The 16,046-nt window shown below is 50.8% G+C and overlaps 3 protein-coding genes across 8 annotated transcripts; 2 read left to right on the forward strand and 1 right to left on the reverse strand.

The window, feature by feature from the left end:
- The first annotated feature begins 80 nt into the window (after positions 1–80).
- On the forward strand, positions 81–3,710 carry Znf513 (zinc finger protein 513). 2 transcript variants are annotated; one of them, XM_027424467.2, is made up of 4 exons: positions 81–601; positions 852–1,004; positions 1,868–2,455; positions 2,546–3,710. In XM_027424467.2, the coding sequence occupies exons 1-4, from the start codon at positions 547–549 to the stop codon at positions 3,370–3,372; spliced, it is 1,623 nt and encodes a 540-aa protein (XP_027280268.1). In that variant the 5' UTR covers positions 81–546; the 3' UTR covers positions 3,373–3,710. The 2 variants fall into 2 exon arrangements, with proteins under 2 accessions (XP_027280268.1, XP_027280267.1); XM_027424466.2 differs by lacking the exon at positions 81–601 and having other exon boundaries at positions 641–1,004.
- Positions 3,711–3,795: 85 nt separating this feature from the next.
- On the reverse strand, positions 3,796–9,248 carry Snx17 (sorting nexin 17). Its single transcript, XM_027424469.2, has 15 exons — positions 9,046–9,248; positions 8,546–8,620; positions 7,636–7,753; positions 7,074–7,138; positions 6,727–6,837; positions 6,540–6,630; positions 6,316–6,403; positions 6,019–6,088; positions 5,660–5,752; positions 5,374–5,577; positions 4,961–5,086; positions 4,736–4,813; positions 4,517–4,591; positions 4,384–4,425; positions 3,796–4,302 (listed from the first exon to the last, which is right to left on the reverse strand). The coding sequence occupies exons 1-15, from the start codon at positions 9,106–9,108 to the stop codon at positions 4,189–4,191; spliced, it is 1,413 nt and encodes a 470-aa protein (XP_027280270.1). The 5' UTR covers positions 9,109–9,248; the 3' UTR covers positions 3,796–4,188.
- Positions 9,249–9,361: 113 nt separating this feature from the next.
- Positions 9,362–14,620, forward strand: Eif2b4 (eukaryotic translation initiation factor 2B subunit delta). 5 transcript variants are annotated; one of them, XM_027424461.2, is made up of 13 exons: positions 9,362–9,518; positions 9,888–9,931; positions 10,237–10,372; positions 10,862–11,071; positions 11,304–11,386; positions 11,547–11,638; positions 11,863–11,977; positions 12,117–12,193; positions 12,314–12,416; positions 12,797–12,924; positions 13,047–13,224; positions 14,086–14,266; positions 14,382–14,620. In XM_027424461.2, exons 1-13 carry the CDS (start codon positions 9,488–9,490, stop codon positions 14,579–14,581), a joined length of 1,578 nt encoding a protein of 525 aa, XP_027280262.1. In that variant the 5' UTR covers positions 9,362–9,487; the 3' UTR covers positions 14,582–14,620. The 5 variants fall into 5 exon arrangements, with proteins under 5 accessions (XP_027280262.1, XP_027280263.1, XP_027280264.1 ...); XM_027424462.2 differs by having other exon boundaries at positions 10,865–11,071; XM_027424463.2 differs by having other exon boundaries at positions 9,407–9,518; positions 10,241–10,372.
- Positions 14,621–16,046: the final 1,426 nt, after the last annotated feature.

The raw sequence follows: 16,046 nt of genomic DNA on the forward strand, positions 1-16,046 counted from the left end.
AGCTGTTGGTGTGTGCCTGCCAGTCAGTCCCGTGCCTTAGGCGGGGAGTGGGAACTAGTACTTCACTCCCGAGCGGTTGGAGGCCATCCTCATTCTCAGGCACGACTTCCTAGTTCGTACACAGAGGGGGAAGGGTACCTTTGGCCTGGCTGGCTGGTTGGTTTACTCCTGCAGTCTCCGATTGGTCGGCTAGCAGAGCATCACAATCACTTCCTGGTCACGCTGCGGCCGGGTTCCCGTTGTGCATCCCACAAACTACGCGTCCCGTGCGGCTGTGCGGCTGTGCGGCGGCGGAAGCGGAAGCGGGTACGGAGGTACCAGCTGGTCTCCGGAGGGGGATAGGGGTCTCCATGAATGGAAGCGGCGGCGGCGGCGGGAGCGACCTGAGCTGGGCTCCGGGGCCAGGGCCGGGGACTGCCCAGGTCCCGCACCGGTGTATGGGGGCGGCAGGTGGACCCTGAGAGCGAGGGCCGGCGGCTGGGCCGAACTGGGAGGGCGGGCCCGACGGCCTCGGGCCGGAGGCGCGTCGGGCTGGAGCCGGTCACGATGCCCCGGAGGAAGCAAAGCCACCCGCAGCCCGTGAAATGCGAGGGGGTCAAAGGTCAGGGGTCATGGGCCTTGATCAGGGAGGAACAGGGGTGGGGTCAGTATAGTGGGCTCAGGTCAGGGTGGAGGGGTACTCCTGAGGCTTGGGGGCCGGTGATCTGAGCTCTGAGCTACCTACCAAAGTATTAAGGGAACCTGAGAGGGTCATCGAGTACGGGAAGTGCAGTTCACAATGGCTGGCTCCCTGGTTCGGATTATGGGCACGGCTTGGGAGGGAGATTCCACAAGCACCCTCCTCTCTTTAGTGGATACTGAAGATTCCTTCGACGAAGGACCCGGGGCCCTGGTGTTGGAGAGTGATCTGCTACTGGGCCAAGATCTGGAGTTTGAGGAAGAGGAAGAGGAGGAAGGCGACGGCCACAACGACCAGCTCATGGGTTTTGAGAGAGACTCTGAAGGTGTGTTTAGGGGTGGTGGTTAAGGATTAGTGGCTATTTGTGTTGACTCAAGCCTTTTAGAAGTCAGTGTCAGTGACCAGAACACCACTTCCTGCTACAATCTAGGACTGGCTTGGCTACACATTTGATTGCTTGGTTTGCTAAAGGGGGCCCTCAGCAGCATCACTTGGCTGGGGTGAGGTTCTGGGTCGGGGCTAAAATACAAAGGTGGGTGACTCACATGTCAGAGTTAATGCCGTTTTTTTAATAGCCTTGTCCCTAACCCCATTCCTGTATGTGCACTTAAGAGGTTCATGGAAGGGACTGTGTAAATAAGCTACTCTTTAAGCTGTAGCAGCGGATCCTTTGTACCTAGAGGTTTCAGTTTCCACCCTTTTTAAGTCTTTCATTTCTCCCTTGAATACTTTTATGTCAGGGAGAGAACCCCCATAAAGAAGAATCTGCCCTTCTGTGTAATTTCCACATTGTCTAAATTGTGCCTCCTTGAGATGGGTTTTATTTTATAATCAGCCTTATACAAAACCCAGTGCTTACTAAGAACTCGGGGTCTTTTCTTATCTCAAGAGTTGATGTTTTTCCGTATCAGCCTGCACCCCCACTTCAAGCCCTTGATCTCTTCCGTGTAGCGAAATGGTGTAGGGCAACCCTAGTGTCAATAATTAGGCTCAGAGAAATAGACAGATTGAATGTTCTGAAGTCAGTGTAGGGGAAACCTAGATTCCTGGGAGAGATCTTAAAGGTTTTGTTTTGTTTTCATCAAATGAAAGGGGCTAATAAATGGGGCCATAAATGAGAAATGAGAATTTGGAACTTGGTCTTGAACGGTGTTGATTTCTTTCCCGTCCTTATTTCTGTCTCACCAGGAGACTCTCAGGGGGCCAGACCTGGACTTCCCTATGGGCTGAGTGACGACGAGTCTGGGGGCGGCCGGGCGCTAAGTGCTGAGAGTGAAGTTGAGGAGCCAGCCAGGGGTCCAGGGGAGGCCAGGGGTGAGAGGCCAGGCCCAGCCTGTCAGCTGTGTGGGGGGCCGGCAGGTGAGGGGCCGTGTTGTGGGGCAGGAGGGCCGGGTGGGGGGCCCCCGCTGCCCCCACGGCTACTGTACTCATGCCGCCTCTGCGCCTTCGTGTCCCACTACTCGAGCCACCTCAAGCGGCACATGCAGACACACAGCGGGGAGAAGCCGTTCCGCTGTGGCCGCTGCCCCTACGCCTCAGCCCAGCTCGTCAACCTGACGCGACATACCCGCACCCATACTGGCGAGAAGCCCTACCGCTGTCCCCACTGCCCCTTTGCCTGCAGCAGCCTGGGCAACCTGAGGCGGCATCAGCGCACACACACAGGGCCTCCCACTCCTCCCTGCCCGACCTGTGGCTTCCGATGCTGTGCTCCACGACCAACCCGGCCTCCCAGTCCCACAGAGCAGGAGGGGACAATGCCCCGGCGATCAGAAGGTAAATCGCAGACCACTGGAGATCCTGGGACATGGGTCTGTAGCAAGAGGGATACTTGGATTAATAGCCCATGTCTCATTGTTCCCACAGATGCTCTGCTCCTTCCAGACTTGAACCTCCATGTGCCACCAGGTGGTGCCAGTTTCCTGCCAGACTGTGGGCAGCTGCGGGATGAAGGGGAGGGTTTGTGTGGATCTGGATCAGAACCACTGCCAGAGCTACTTTTCCCTTGGACCTGCCGGGGTTGTGGACAAGAACTGGAGGAGGGTGAGGGCAGTCGGTTGGGAACTGCCATGTGTGGGCGCTGCATGCGAGGAGAGGCTGGAGGGGGTGCCAGCGGGGGACCCCAGGGCCCCAGTGACAAAGGCTTTGCCTGTAGTCTCTGCCCTTTTGCCACTCACTATCCCAACCACCTGGCTCGGCACATGAAGACTCACAGTGGTGAGAAACCCTTTCGTTGTGCCCGCTGTCCGTACGCCTCTGCTCATCTGGACAACCTGAAACGGCACCAGCGCGTCCACACAGGAGAGAAGCCCTACAAGTGCCCGCTCTGTCCGTATGCCTGTGGCAACCTGGCCAACCTCAAGCGTCACGGTCGCATCCACTCGGGTGACAAACCTTTTCGGTGTAGCCTTTGCAACTACAGCTGCAATCAGAGTATGAACCTCAAACGTCATATGCTGCGACATACGGGCGAGAAGCCCTTCCGCTGTGCCACCTGCGCCTACACCACAGGCCACTGGGACAACTACAAGCGCCATCAGAAGGTGCATGGCCATGGTGGGGCAGGAGGACCTGGTCTCTCTGCTCCTGAGGGCTGGGCCCCACCTCACAGCCCACCCTCTGTTTTGAACACTCGGGGTCCAGCAGCCCTGGGTGCTACTGGTAGCAGGGCTCTCCATACAGACTCACCTTGAACTAGGTTCTTTTACCTGGGTCCTTAGGAATTAGCCCTGCCTCTCCTGCATTTTATACAAATGGACTAGAAACCACTTCCCCTTTCTCCCCCGCTGGCCAGGGGCTCCACACTAACCTAGGCACTATATGGACCAGCCTAAATCCCATGGGCAGGGGGGCATATGGACTGGGGGGGCCTGGTCTTGGCTCATGTACTTAATGAGCTCAGTGATTAGGCCCTTGGATTCACCACCACTGCTCCCAGGGGCCATGGATGAACTGGCTGGGGGACTGCCCAGCCTCTCACCTGTTTAACTTATTTCAGTGCTTTATAATAAAGGAAACACTAACAAAGCCATGTCTATGCGGAATTGGCAATGACAAACAGGCCTTACCCTTAGCATAGCCCTTGCTGTGACAGGGCAGTGAGAGGGAACCAGAGGTAGGCAGCAGTCAGGCTGAGTTTAATGATGGGGAGCTGGTCAGACCATTCACAGACCTCTGCCCACCCTTTGTCCATGGCTTGCTTGGCCCTAAGCCAGAAAGCCCATGGGGAACAATGGTTCTTCCCCAAAGGCAAGTAGCCATGGTCCCTTGGACTTTGTGCAAAATACTAAATGCTAATTTGGCATCAAGGGCCAGTTCTGAAAAAGACAGTGATCTTTTGTGTTGCCAGCCCAGGAAAGGGAAGGTAGGTTAGGAGGCCCCTGGCCAAGAGGAAAGAAGAGAAGTCAGAAGGGAGTAGGAAAAGACTCCGCTAACTTGGGAGCACAGGCACAGGGCAAGTCTGTGTAAATTTCCTCTGGGGTAGAGGGCAGACATCCAGGCAGCTGAGATTACAAATCCTCATCTCCAATGCCCTCGAAGGCGAAATTGCCATGGACAGCACTGGCACTGGCATCTGTGCTGGGACTGCCAATTCCCCGCAAGCTCACAGCACTCAGTTTACTCTGTAACAGAGGTGGGAGGAGGGTCAGAGGGCAGCAGCCTGTGAGCCCCCTGTGGTCAACCTCACCAACTCGGAAACTCACTGAGAGTTTGACCATGGATTCCCGGCTGGCATCTGGTGACTCCTGGGGAAAAGGAGGCAAAGCAGTTAGACTTAGGAGCAGAGGGAAGGGAAGGCAGGGCTGGGAGTCAAGGCCAGGACTGACATTAACTTACAAGCAACGGTGGGGACTTCACTGCTTGCTGGCTGTCTGAACGTTTCAGGGTGCCCCCCACCCGCCGACGCAGCATCTGAGGACAGACCCAAAGTACTGATAAAGGCAGGAACATTCTTCTCAGAGCCCAGCCACTTCCCCTCCCTCCCAAGAGAACGCTTATTCCTAGAACACAGCAGGAGAGCACAACCATACAGCTGCTTGCTCTGGTGCTGTTTACCTTCCTGATACTGCCCCCGGACTTCTTCACCATCAGCTCATCCACCATGGACTGTAAGCAGATGCTCATCATAATGGCCTGAGGGGAAGAAGAGAGTTCAGACTGATTAGAGACGTCCTCCCCAGCCAGGTCGCCTAATACAAGGATTTCCATTGACATGGAGTCCTGGAAGCCTAGACTTGGGGACTTAGGGGCTCCATAAGAGCTCCGAGGGTGCGCTCATACCTGTGGGCTGGTGATGGTGACCCACTGTAGCCGGTCCTTGCTCATGAGGTATTCAAAAGCCAGTTCCAGGCGCACCTCTCCCCGACCCTGGCTTGGACTGCTTGGGCCTCCACTGGGGAGTGGCACCTAAAAAAGGAATAAGGTTCAGGTTGAATTCATTTTGGCCAAGCTGTGGACCTCTGCAGCCTGGGTTCTCAAGGCTTGCCAGGTCCCATCTCAGAATGTTTCCCCTCTCATCCCAACTCACAGAAGAAAGCCTGGTGTGCTAATGCCACCCCCTTGGAAAGCTGAGGCAGGAGGATCATGAGTTCAAGGATAACTGGGCTACATAGTTCCAGGTCAGTAATAGGAACATAACTAGAAGCTGTCTCAAAAACAACAACAAAAACCCCAAAACCAGAAACAAAACTCACAGAGGAGGTAACCCGCCAACATCTCATGCGGGTCACCCGGAAGGAGCCTTCACGGAGTTGCTGGCCAGGCAATCGCAGCTGGAGACTGAGCTCACTGTTGCCTGCACTGACCACCACAGGGCAGTCCTTCTCTGGAAAGTCAGCCACACAGGCATCAAAGCGCAGGTAGCCGTAGTGCCGCAGAGTCTGAGCCAGCCGCAAGAACTGAAAAATGGTCACCAAGTGTGGTGAGTTACAGAGGGAGTAGCTCTGACTGCCCTTGTAGGGGACAAGGCAAAAAGCTCACCTCCTTCTTGGAGACTTTCTCTTGCAGAGATTTGAGTTGCCGGTGCTGCTCTTTGGTGACCAGGATCCAGCCATGCTCAATATCGGACACCGTCTACACACCATGGAGACAATGAATGGGAGCTTGGAGCTCTAAGTTAGCCGTTCCAATGAAGTGATCAAAGTGGGCTGACCACACGAGAGCTATCTGCAGTGAGACCCTGACCTTATCAGTTTATAGAGGCAAAGTTGTGCCAGGAGCTCTGATAGTATTCCAGGAACTTTCCCATGAACTTGGAACCAGAGAGATGGTGTTTTCTTGGGGAAGTGGAGTATCACAGTCTTTTCAGGGAAAGGGTTCTAAGGCACCTCCAAGCTTACCTGAGCATAAAGCAGGTTCAGGCCAACCCGGTTCTCCATGACATCGTCATCATAGGCAGAGTCCCAGTAACTGTGAGGCCAAAGGGTGGAAATGAGTAATGTGGCTAAGCTGGGGTAAGGCAAACAGAAGCAATTGCCAACTATATGCTAATCAATAGTGTACAATGGGGGAATGGTGGGACGTTTAGGGAAAACTCAATATATCTCTCCACCCCACCCCCGGCCAGAAGCAGCTACCTCAGTATGTGCCCAGAAATCCAACCCAGGCCCTCTCCCACTGTACGGCCTGGCCCTGACCTCTTTCTGAGCACAATCTTATACTCATGATTCCGAAGACTGGTAACCGATACATAAGGCAGCTCAAACTCCTGCAGCTTCCGTACAACTACGGATTAAAAAAAGAAAAGTGTGGTCAGACTAAAGAGGAAGGGAAACCAATGGAGTGCTTGGAGGGAATGTCCTACTCTGACAAGAGTCCGACGGAACCGCGGCCGGAAGCAGTGAAGGCCAGAGACACTCACAAGAAAAGGATCCATCTTCTTTTTCTCGAACAAGGAAGAGACTAAAATACCCGATCAAGTCATCAGGAAGATCCAGCTTTGCAGCCACAGCCTGGGAACAAGAAGGACAGCTTATCCAACCAGCTAGTTTTAGTGGCGGACTTAAGTGTTCACTGGGCAGAGGGGCTATGCTAAACATGCACCTCACCTCCAGGACATCTTCGGTTTGATCAGAAGTTAGTACATTGACTAGAACTTTCTGTCCATTGCTGAGTAGCACTTCCAAGGAAACCTCCTCTGTGGGGACTTGTTGTGTCTCCTGTACCAACAAACAAGGATGGGAGACCCTATCTTGTTAATGTAGGTCTAGGGTCCTGCTCAGATGCACCCTAACTTCCTAACCCCCTCTGATAAGGTTCTTAAATTCAGGCTGGGCTTCCCTTAACTTCAGTGGTGGAACAGAAGCTTTGTTCCATAAAAAAAAAAAAAAAAACAAAACAGGTAATTAAAGTGACATGCTTCCTCCATCAGGTCTTTCTCTCAAATATGGGTTACCTGTTGGGCCCGACGTAGAAAACTATTAAAGGTCTCACTGCTCCCAAGCAATGGGTCTTGCCGAACTGTTGGGTCAAGAGAATGATATCCTAGTAACTTAGGACTCAGTTGGCGTCCCTGAGTCCTCTTCTTCGAAGGTCCAACCCCATTTCCTGGGTTGATGGTGAACTGCCACATCCCAGCTGGTGAACTGCCACACCCCAGCTGGCCTCACCTCACACACTGTTTGCATAAATTCTTCACCTGCCCCACCCTTAGCTGAAATCTAGTTGAGTACAGTTTACAGAACTAGGGAAATAACAATGATGTTAATCTAAAGCATATCCAATACAAAATTCTCCAGCCAATCTAAATCACTGGTAAAACTAGTGTTATACTAGTATTTCCAGGTTGCTTTACTAGTATGGAGTTTCATATCCTTGATGGCTATTTGCTTTACTAATTAAGTATCATCAGACAGGAGGCTTCCTAACTCTGTTATTACAGGGCATATGACAAAGCCATCTGGCTTACTCTCTCCCCAGGGTCCTCAGCACAGCCTAGAGTTTATGCATCCACTCACCAGCTTGCATGTACTTCTCTAACTGTTCTCGCCTCTGTTCTACCTCTGCAGGTGTCAGAGAGAAAAGCTTCTTTGGGGGGAATGCAGGAAGCACATTGGCCCCATACTCCTTCCGAAGCTATGTGGAGAGAGAGAAAATTCTTGAGTAAACATGGAAACTGAGAAGTGGCAACTGAGACTCACCAAGTCTTCTTGGGTGGTCATCTGAGAAAAGAGGACTTTGGAAGAGTCAGGATTTCAAGGATCTTGGGTATAAATTCTTATACGTATTAATGTGTATATGTACACTGTAGGATGGGCTTTCATGGGTTCAGGAGCCCTTTGATTGTCTAGCAAGACTGTTCACTGAACCCTCACAGAAGTAGAGAACAATTACAAGGGTCATTCAAGTGCACAAATAATAAAGTCACAGTATGCTCACTCATACAGTGTGTTGAAGGGACTTTGCTGATTAAAAAACCTATTTTTCATCTAGAGAAAGTGAGACTGTAGAAATGAGGTAACTTGCTCAGGATTGACAACTAGCTGTCAGTGGATCCAGGGCTCTCTACAGAGTTACAAAGCTCACATACATGACCACTGAACAGTTAGTTCTACACTGAAAGGAGCCAAGAACCAACAAGGAAATCAGCGAATGGTTTGTGTTAGCTTGTGCTAATAGGGTTCATTTTTTCCATGCAGAGGCAAAGGATGAAAAAGCAGTTAGCTCGGAAAAGGAAGGACGACGTGATTCTAGGGAGAAGCAGGTTATTGGGGGAAACCAGCTGCTTGGGAGTTCCCTGAAATGTCACGCTAACAAGGCACACCTTCCACCGTGGCAGTGACTAAAGGGGAATGCAATGAAAGGGAATTAATGTCCATGCGCATGGAAGGGCTTGAAACTGCATCTAGAGAGGGGCTCTCCTCCCACCTGCTCGTGCAGCCCCAGGAGCTGGCTGTAGCGCACCCGACAGTGCAGGACTCCATTCACGTGGATGTTATAGGCCTGAAGACACAAAAGCAGGCAAACGTCTCAGGGTCGAAGTCCGAACCACCTCTTGCCCCCAAAAACCTGGCCGGAAGTTGCCTGACAGATCCGTCTGTGCAACGTGCCGAGACTTCCCGGGATTTAGCCTGCCTACTCCCACCCCCCACCCCCCACCCCAGGGCCAGGTTCTAAGCATAAGGCCCAGTTCAGGGGAAACTCGGGCGCCGGTGCAGCAGTTCCCTCCCGCAGATGACAGCAATGCCCACCACCAGTCGCGACCTGGCCGGGGAAAGCAATCGCCCAAAGAACCTATTGGAGCTTGGAATGACTTCTGTACGAAGCTGAGCCATGAGATGGCTTCCAGGGAGGTCCGAAGGCTGGAGGCCGCTCCAAGGGCTCCGGCCCGTTATCCCCGCCCCGGCCCAGCTCTAGCAGCTCCTCACCACGTAGGCGGAGCCGCCGCTGTCCCCGCTGCGGGACTCAGTTTCGGGAATGGAAAAGTGCATGTTCCCTAAGGCAGAACTCCGGACTACCAGGGCCGTAGCGGCTCTGTTCGCTCGCCTCCGGCACTCAGCGCGTCTCCGCAGCCCAGCTCGCCATTTTGGGGGGCCTGAACTCCGAGGTGGGAAGACTGTAGGACGTCGGCTCCGCGAGCAGCTACCTCGGCATGCTGGGAGCTGTAGTCGAGGGCCAGAGACTATCCTAATTGGCAACCCAACGTCCCATGGTCCTCACCACGATCCGTAGTCCGGGGCGGGACCCAATGCACGCCGGAAGTTGTAGTCCTCTGGAGATTAACTCCTCGGGAGGCGGCGGGAGAGCCTGCAGCCCTGGTGGCGCTGTAGTCGGAGTGACCTCGGCGGGAGGAGCCTAGGACCGACAGTCATGGCCGCGGTGGTGGTGGCAGTCCGCGAAGGTGAGTGAAAGGCTGGATGCATCAACTGGTACAGGAGCAGATGATCGCCGAATCGCTGGTGCGGAGCCCCGAATCGTCTTCGGGCCTTACCCACCGGTTTCTGCGCATCACCGGGCTCTGGTTTACATGATCTAGGGGCGCAGCTCGGTGCGGCTTGCCGGCTGTTCCCAAAAGGGTGACTGACCCTTTTCCTCCCCCGCGTGTCCTTTGATCCTGCCGCGCAGTGCGTCCCCACGCGGATCCCGGAGCGCCTCGCGCCGGGCAGCCGAGCTGTGGTCATGCCAACCCAGCAGCCTGCTGCGCCGACGAGTCTCCCCAAGCTCTCCCGGAGCCTCTCTGGCTCACTCTGTGCCCTGTTTTCTGATGCAGAATCGAGATCCGAGATGAAGGCAGAACTTTCTCCGCGGCCAGGGGTAAGTGACGGAGAACCTCCCAAGTCGCCTGTCAAGCGCTGCACGGGAAGCTGTGTCACTTTCATTCGGCTCCATATCCCATCCCTTTTCAGTTCATTTCCCAGTAGAACCAAATTTTTACAGAGCTTGACGGTATGTGACTATGGCTCTAAAGAAGTTTCTCTCCTTATGAGATGTAGACTTGTAACAGAAGTCAGAGAGGATTAGGGACTTAACCTCGTGGGAATCTAGTAAGCATCCAGTAGTGTTGCTACATCTTTGGCATTGCCTGGGGAAGAGCAAGCAGTTCTGTGTCTGTGTCTCAGGCAGCCGGGCGGGAGATGACCCAAGAAGAAAAGCTTCAGCTTCGGAAAGAAAAGAAACAGCAGAAAAAGAAACGGAAGGAGGAAAAGGGGGCAGACCAAGACGTTGGCTCTGCTGTATCAGCAGCTCAGAGTCAAGGTGAGGGGACGTTTTACAGGGCAGGGGAAGGATGCCAGTTGAGGGATTTGGTGGAGGAGACAGAACAAAGTTGATTTGAGCGAGTACGGAAGGGGTTACTTGGGCTGGTGACATGGCTCGTAGGTTAAGAGCACTGGCTGTTCTTCCTAGAGGTACTTAGTTCAATTCCCAGCAACCACATGGTGGCTCACAACCATCTGTAATGAGATATGATACCCTCTTCTGGCGTGCAGGCATATATGGAGGCAGAATGGTGTATACATAAATAAATAAATCTTTTTTTTTTTTTTTTTAAAGAGGTTACTTGGGAGGCAGAGACAAACACATCTCTACTCCTGGTGAGCCTGGTCTGCACAGTGAATTCCAGGCCAGCCAGCGGTATAGAGAGACCAAAAGAAAGAAAAAAGTTTAGATAAACTAAAAGGAAAACTGGCTGGGTCAGAAAGATTACCATCCTTGGGCTTGGGTCCTTCTTCCCTCTGTCTTTAGTAGACCCAACCAGAGAACTCCCAGCACCTGGTAGAGAGTTGGGAGGCACTGCTGGGGAGAAAATTCCAGCTGGCCGGAGTAAGGCTGAACTTCGCGCTGAAAGGAGAGCCAAGCAGGAGGCAGAGCGGGCCCTGAAACAGGCAAGGAAAGGGGAACAAGGAGGGCCCCCTCCTCAGGCCTGCCCCAGCACAGCTGGAGAAGCCACCTCAGGTATCTTCTCTTCATGTTAAAACTCCAGTTACTCCAAATTCTTGTGCCAGCGTGGGCTCCCATTCTTACCTTGGGAGACAGAGTTTAAATTTTTTTCTGTTGACTCCATCCCTGCTCCATCTTGACTCCCTCTACTCCATCTTCCCATCTTCCTAATTTCCTGCTGTCCCATACAAGCTAAAAACACCTGTCAAGACATATAGCATCTTGAAAACGTACTATTAACTTGCAGGCGTGAAGCGACTCCCTGAGCACCTTCAGGTCGAAGGCCCCACACTTCTGAGGAGGCTTGTTAGAAAACCAGAGCGACAACAGGTAGGAAGTGGGCTTGGAACTTGGAGAATTGCCCTGGGCAAAGCAAAGGTCTGGAATCACACTGAGTAGTGGTGTCAAAGAAATGAGTTTACTTTCTTTCCAGCTTTGTCCTTAAGTTTTGAATTCTGAACTATTGGTCACATACCTTTGGTTTGTCAAGGTTCCTACACGAAAGGATTATGGATCCAAAGTCAGCCTCTTCTCCCACCTACCCCAGTACAGCAGACAAAATTCCTTGACCCAGTACATGAGGTAGGATCTTAGGGAAATGGTTCTAAGTTTGGGAGATTGAGGAACTCAGTGTTAAAAGTAGCTGCGAATTTGAGATGAGATGTGGGGCGGGGGTACAAACCCAAGACAAAACTTAAGGAAATTGGGGAGTCTATACTAGTGAAGGAAGTTCCTTTTCATTAGGGGCATGGGGCAAGAGGTACTCAAGTTCTCTTTAAAAGTATGTGACACCACCGTCCCATCAGCATCCCATCCTCTGTGATCCACCCAGCCATGGTGCGACTTGGTCTGCAGTACTCCCAGGGCCTCATCAGTGGCTCCAATGCCCGGTGTATCACACTGCTTCGAGCCTTGCAGCAGGTATGTTTCCCCAAGGTCATCTCTGAGACAAAGAAGGAATGACACACACTCTGAATATTTTCCTAATGAAGCTTGCTTCTGTCCCATTTAGAGACCTTACTTAACTAGCATTTTGCTGATTCGATTGTGTATTCTATAGGTGATTCAGGATTACACAACACCTCCCAATGAAGAACTCTCCAGGGATCTTGTAAATAAACTAAAACCCTACATCAGGTGAGCACAGCCGTCATGCAGGTCCCTTTGCATCTTTCTTATGCCCTTCTCTATTTTCATCTTGCTGTTCTCTCTTAAAGCCCTAACTAGTTGCACAAACATGAGGTATTGTTTTTGCAGCTTCTTGACCCAGTGCCGCCCCCTGTCTGCAAGCATGTGCAACGCCATCAAGTTCCTTAACAAGGAAATCACTGGCATGAGCACTTCCAAGCGGGAAGAGGAGGTAATGAGGGATTCTGGGAATGGGAAAGGCTTGTGCCTGTGGTTAGGATAAGCAGCACATTCTGCACTTCCAGAATACATGTGTTGACATGCCACACAGCTCTAGTCACTGCTTAGACAACCATATGCATTCTTGGCATTTTGGGGCCCAGTTCAGGCCCATTGTTACATACGTATTCAAGCATATAGCATGGTGATTTTTGTTTTGAGATAGCCCATGCAGTCTTGATTGTCCTGGAGCTTGCTATATAGACCAAGTTGGCTTGAACTCAGATGCTCCTGTTTCCTGAGTGCTGGGATCAAAAGTATGTGCCACCATGCTGTGCACATATGGTATGACAATCAGGGGGTGAATTATATCACTGTTCTCTCAACATTTAGGCAAAGTCAGAACTTAGAGAAGCCATTGATCGGTATGTACAAGAGAAGATTGTGCTTGCAGCTCAGGCAATTTCACGGTTTGCCTCTAAGAAGATCAGTGACGGGGACGTGATCCTGGTATATGGATGGTATGGTGAATACCTGACTGAAAAACCTGGGGAGGGGGAATGGACAGGAGAAAAGTCTGCCCCTTGCCTTTGCAAACTGCCACCAGTTAGCTACTTTTATATCATCTCTTCTCCATATCTAGTTCATCTTTGGTGTCACGAATTCTCCAGGAAGCCTGGGTCGAGGGCAGGCGGTTCCGGGTAGTGGTGGTGGACAGCCGGCCCCGACTTGAGGGAAGGCGCATGCTCCGTTCTCTTGTCCATGCTGGGGTCCCCACCTCCTACCTGCTGATTCCTGCAGCCTCCTATGTGCTCCCAGAGGTGAGGGTTCGCACAAGAGAGGAACTCCAAAGATGAAGGGAAAGGGTATAGTAACACAGACATAATCTTACCTTTTATTCTTTTTTTTTACATGTATTTATTCATTGTGGCAGGGAGTATGGGGTGTGAGGAGTGGGGGTAGACAAAGGCAGCGTGCCATGGCTCCCATGTGGAAGTCAGACAATACATTTGGAAGAGTCAGTTCTTTCTTTCCACTATTTACATCCTGAGGAAAGAATTCAGATTGTCAGGCTTAGCAGTGACTTCACCCATTGAGCCACCTCACTGGCCCTTACCTTTTTATAATAATAGTAATAGATTATTTCATTATAATAATTTTTTTTTTTTTGAGTCAGGGTTTCTCTGTGTAGCCTATATTTTTGGAGACAGGAGTCTCATTATGTAGTCCTGGCTGGCCTTGACTCAGAGATCTGCTTGCCTTTGCCTCCCAAATACTGGGATTATTAAAGGCGTAAACCACCACACCCAACACCTCTTATCCTTAATAGAAAAAAAGCAATTAGTTGCCCTGTAACCTGGTAATCTCAGCTCTTGGAAGGCAGAGGCCAGCATATCTGAGTTCAAGACCAGGCTGGTCTACAGAGTGAGTTTAAAGATAGCCAGGGCTACACAGAGAAACCCTGCCTGAAAACAAACAAAAAAGAAAAGAAAACAGCAACTGCTACATGCAATAGCACAATTTAGTTATTACAAGATCATATTAAAGAAGCAGTCACCAAAAGGAACAGGCATTGGTTGTTGCTTAGTGCTGCTATCCTGGACAAAAGCAGGGGACCTTGTTATATACTGATAGAACATGACATTTTTTTCTTCCCTTTCCACATTGTGTAAAACAAACAGGTTTCTAAGGTGCTATTGGGAGCTCATGCACTCCTGGCCAATGGATCTGTGATGTCACGGGTAGGGACAGCACAGTTGGCCCTCGTAGCTCGAGCGCATAATGTTCCAGTACTGGTCTGCTGTGAAACATACAAGTTCTGTGAACGCGTACAGACTGATGCCTTTGTCTCTAACGAGCTGGGTAAGCAGAGCAGAACTGAGGCTTTTGGGGACCTGAGAAGATTTGAGAGGGGAGGAGAAATGAAAGCAAGGCTTCTTTTCTAAAAGGGTGCTAACAGGCCTGCTTCTCATTGCAGATGACCCCGATGATCTGCAGTGCAAGCGGGGAGAGCAGGTAGCCCTGGCTAACTGGCAGAACCACCCATCGCTCCGGTTGTTGAACCTGGTCTACGATGTGACTCCCCCTGAGCTGGTGGATCTGGTGATCACAGAATTGGGCATGATCCCTTGTAGTTCTGTGCCTGTTGTCCTTCGAGTCAAGAGCAGTGACCAGTGAGAGGGAGTGGGGCCAATAAAAACCTCTGCTGCCTTTGTATCTGTCTCTTGAGCATCTCTACCTCTTGAGTCAGGAGCACACTCTGCAACCCTTATCACCCACTATGAACCTATCTGTGCTTTGGAGCAAGATGGTGTGTGTAGACATCAAACATATTCATAGGCCAGGCATGGTAGCACTCCTAGAGCTTTCCTTTAGTCCTAGCTGGGGTAGCCAGTCTCTAAAATTAAAGGCCAGCCTAGTCTACATAATGAGTTCCAGGCCATCTAGGGCTACAAAGTAAGACCTTGTTTCAAAAACAATTACTGGGGGTGGAAAGATGAATCATTGATTAATTTCCTGAGGACTGTTTTCAGTTCCTAACAGCCATATGGTGGCTCACACCTATCTGTAACTCCAGTTCCAGAATATCTGGTGCTTGCTTCTGACCTCAGGCGCCAGGTATGCATATGGTGATCATAACACAGACAAGATGCATACACACATAAAATAATAGCTAGACATGGTGGCATATGCCTTTAATCCCAGCATTCAGGAGGTAGAGGCAAAAAGATTTTTGAGTTTGAGGCCCCCTGGTCTACACTGCAAGTTCCAAGACTACATAGAGAAACCCTGTCTCAAAAACAAAAATGTAAATATGTTTTTAAATAATTTTTTTAAAAAGCTATTTTTTAAACAAAAAAAAACTATTCATGCTTTGGGTCATTATCACTGATATTTTGTGTAGTACCTGAGCTAGGAATGAGAAGGAATATCAATATGTCACAAATAGATATGGTAGGCACATGCCTTTGACCCCAGTGCTCAGTTGCAGAAGCAGAAAGACCAAGCGCTAAAATTGTGTAGTTGTAGAACACATTTACCTTGAACATCCTTAGCACAAGTCCTAGCCTTAATAAGTTGGTGTTATTTTTTTTTTTTTTTTTTTGGTTTTTTGCGACAGGGTTTCTCTGTGTAGCTTTGGAGCCTGGCACTCGCTCTGGAGACCAGGCTGGTCTGGAACTCACAAAGATCCGCCTGCCTCTGCCTCCCAAGTGCTGGGATTAAAGGCGTGTGCCACCAACGCCCAGCTATTTATTGGTATTTCAAGAGAAGGGTTCTCTGACCTCAAACTCACAGAGATCTGCCTGCCTCTGCCTCTGCCTCTGCCTCTGCCTCTGGAGTGCTGGGATTAAAGGCCTGGTCAACTTATTATTATCTATTTATGGTTTGAGACAGGGCCTCTATGTAGTCCTGGCTGACCTAGAACACACTATGTACCAGGCTGGCCTGGAACTTGCAAATATCCACTTGCCTGTGCCTCCCACGGTGCTGGGACTAATGGTGTATGCCACCATCAGCCAGTTTTTTGTTTTTTTTTTTTTTTTTGAATTTCCATATAGTTCACAGAGTGAATGAACTGTTGCAGAAATTTTCATCATTAGATGCAACAGTTATAAAAACTTGCCACTTTTTGTTTCTTTTG

Source organism: Cricetulus griseus, chromosome 7, assembly GCF_003668045.3.
Source record: "Cricetulus griseus strain 17A/GY chromosome 7, alternate assembly CriGri-PICRH-1.0, whole genome shotgun sequence".
NCBI classification, from domain to species: Eukaryota; Metazoa; Chordata; class Mammalia; order Rodentia; family Cricetidae; genus Cricetulus; species Cricetulus griseus.